This window comes from Camellia sinensis, chromosome 4, assembly GCF_055761805.1.
Source record: "Camellia sinensis isolate YWXY chromosome 4, ASM5576180v1, whole genome shotgun sequence".
Classification (NCBI taxonomy): Eukaryota; Viridiplantae; Streptophyta; class Magnoliopsida; order Ericales; family Theaceae; genus Camellia; species Camellia sinensis.
In genome coordinates, this window is record NC_138964.1 from 54,746,564 (window position 1) to 54,749,486 (window position 2,923).

The following is a 2,923-nucleotide window of genomic DNA, read 5'->3' on the forward strand; positions in this document are numbered from 1 at the left end:
TTACCTTGTCATTGCCAACAACTTGCTTGCCTTCGAAATGTCGCAACATCTCCATTAAATCTGTTTGGTTGTGGAGAACTTGCTTCATCATTTCCTTCAGTTTGCGAATGTCAGACTCCAAATTGCTCATACGGACTTCATTGTACTGTCCTGTTTGTTGGTTCTCGACATGGCATGCATCCATGTCAGCATCATCGGCATTACTGTAATCAAACTCCACCTAATCATAGAAACGCATAAATGAAGTCTGACATTGTATGTTGAAGAGTGGGTCGATGGTGTGAAATGTGCATAGTGGTAGGAGTGCTTACCGCAATTGTTGGGAAATTTTGCTTCCTTCTGATACATCGCAGCGTCTCCCGTATTTGGGTATCACCCCAATCATGAAGCCGAGGTGTGGACCGCGTCGTAGTCGAGCTCAGACAAACACAATCAAGGTACAACAGCTGTGGACATTAAGGGGCACACCATAATTAAGTTGTTCTTCCCACAAAAATGAACTATATTCAGTAACAATGACATTCATTATTCTCAATTTTGCAGTGGAACGTACATAGCATACCGATTTTGTTGAAGATACTGTCAACTTTATAGGCACATATCATGCAATGTTTTTTGGGGGAAAAAATGTACAGCACACCAAGGACTTTATTGATGAAACCAAGAAAAAAAATTTATGTACATGTTCCCCTCTTCGCAACGTAGTTTTAATTGGTTCCTCCATTGAGGTTCGGCATACTTTTTGCCCTGTACTCTTTGTTCTTAAATTCATGACGGTAGTCACACAAAATATATTTCTGCAAGTACCATACTTGGTCAGGAAGAGTGTTGTTTGTCGTACTCACAAAGCAGGTACCATTGTATGTCCCAATCAAGGCCAATTTGTTGAACCATGACAGAACAATGCATGAAACACATGAAGGGGGAATGGAAAAAAAAAATCAAGTTATTGGCATACCATTAGTAGGAAAACACATCCAGTTGCACCGCGATGACCTTTATACTTGCGAACGCCGTTGTGAAGGAATTGCAGTGTCAACTTTGCCCAATTACAAGCTCGCATACGATTCACGTCCTTCACGGCATGAATGAACGATGGCTTCAAGCCGGTCATTGTGGTAGGACACAACATGGCCCCCAACACGTACAGCGCAAATTTTTGCCGAAACTCGTCCTCCGCACCAACAGTCTCGGTCAGATAAAGTCTCAACTTGTTCAAAGGAATGACTCCGTTAACAACTCCAACCTCATCGTAGATATTGGGATATGCTTCTAATGACCCAGCCAACTGCACGTCATCGCCTTCACATCGTATTCCCAATAAAACATTAACTTCCTTACACGTGAGCCTGACTTGACAACCATGAACATTCAATGAACTACTGTCAGGATCGAAGTTCTGTACCAACCATGCGCACAAGTCGTGATCTATACATGTACACTTCATCCCCAGGAGGCCAGCAAACCCAATGTCAATGACTGCCTGCTTTTATGCTTCGTTGAACCGGTTAACTAGCTCAACAATTGACTTCAATGATATGCGGAGTTGCCTTTTACCCTGCACATTTTTTACCCTTAAATTAATATAAAAATACAACCAACAATGTCAGCAAAGCAGGACCTAGCCAAATGCATTTACGAAAACATGAAGTACGTAATGACCTTTTCAGACTTCGGTGCACATGGTACTACTTTGGCGTGTTCCTCAGCGCTCGCCTTAGCCATTTCCGCAAACCTCTTTTTCTCATCAGAGGGGAGTGCCTTCCACCTTTCCCCAATCTCCTTTCTAGTCTTTAACCAAGAAAATGACAGACGTACAAGACAAGTAACAACTATGAGTCCAAAATTACTGTAACTACAACTTTATGCCAAACGCAATCCGCGTGCATTGTTGGTAATTAAATAAGATTGCAAATACAAATAACAGTTGCAGCAAAAAGTCAGCGACAAAACGTAGTTGGACTTTTACAACGAATTGAAATTTACAAAAACAATAGGAAGGTGACATTATTACATGCTACAATCCTACAAACGCGAAACAATCAAAAGCCCACTACGACCATTCAATACAACGTGTGGATAGCAACCCAGCGATGTGTTTCCATCATAGTGTATTATAGAGAATACAGATTTCGACACTCACCATTTTTCGTCGAGTGTTGTCTGGCCCTTGCATTTCCTTGAATTGTTGCTGGCTGCATGCAAGTATCGTGAAGCTTATCATCACTAAATGTTAAATATGAATACATATATATATATATATGCAAGTTTTTATGTCAAGTTGGCCCCGAAATCGGCATAAGACAGCTTTCGTACATCCGGGACTAAATCGACACCAATTTAAACATTTTCAGACATGCGGAACAAAACCAATTTGAAACATCACAAACTGAACTTCGACGAGGCGCGTAATTTCAGTACGAAAAATATAATTCCAGATTGTCAAAGTAAACAACTAGTACCTGTAACAAATGAATGGTGCAACTGGCCGCTTTCGACAAGAGCCAGCGATAGTGTCAGACATTTGGATATGTTGTTCGGCAATTGTTTTCAATCTTTTCCTTCCCCTTATGAAAGAGCAAATCATACAAATTAGATTGAAGGGAAAATTACAGGGGTGGTGTACACATTTTGTTCGTTGTCTAATTTGGATCGATGCACTTTAAACTACCTAAATTGTGACAGTCCATTTCAAATTTCGTGGACATTTTCGGTCAAATTGCTAATGTCGTTTGTGATTTTTAAAACAAAGATTGTAATGTCAATTGATTGAGATTATGTAAGTTCAGTAAAGTTATAAGTTGACTACAATAAAAAGTACAGTTGCCACGTATATGCATATTTTCTGATACAAAACAGTGAAGAGTTGTAATCAAATGGACGCAATTGAAACAAAAGTTCAAAATTGATGCTGCAAAGCGAG

General features: G+C 40.0%; 1 protein-coding gene across 1 annotated transcript; it reads right to left on the reverse strand.

Moving 5' to 3' along the window:
• Positions 1-1,453: 1,453 nt before the first annotated feature.
• Positions 1,454-2,598, reverse strand: LOC145823336 (uncharacterized). Its single transcript, XM_082922900.1, has 4 exons — positions 2,463-2,598; positions 2,144-2,195; positions 1,663-1,791; positions 1,454-1,558 (listed from the first exon to the last, which is right to left on the reverse strand). Exons 1-4 carry the CDS (start codon positions 2,585-2,587, stop codon positions 1,490-1,492), a joined length of 375 nt encoding a protein of 124 aa, XP_082779026.1. The 5' UTR covers positions 2,588-2,598; the 3' UTR covers positions 1,454-1,489.
• Between the last annotated feature and the right edge of the window lie 325 nt (positions 2,599-2,923).

Excerpts from the sequence above, each read along its gene's own strand:
- LOC145823336 (XM_082922900.1), bottom strand. The coding sequence starts at position 2,587 with ATGATTTGCTCTTTCATAAGGGGAAGGAAAAGATTGAAAACAATTGCC. Across the intron at positions 2,196-2,462 it reads GCACCATTCATTTGTTACAG|CCAGCAACAATTCAAGGAAA; the intron begins GTACTAGTTGTT and ends ACTTGCATGCAG. Across the intron at positions 1,559-1,662 it reads GTGCACCGAAGTCTGAAAAG|GGTAAAAGGCAACTCCGCAT; the intron begins GTCATTACGTAC and ends AAAAATGTGCAG.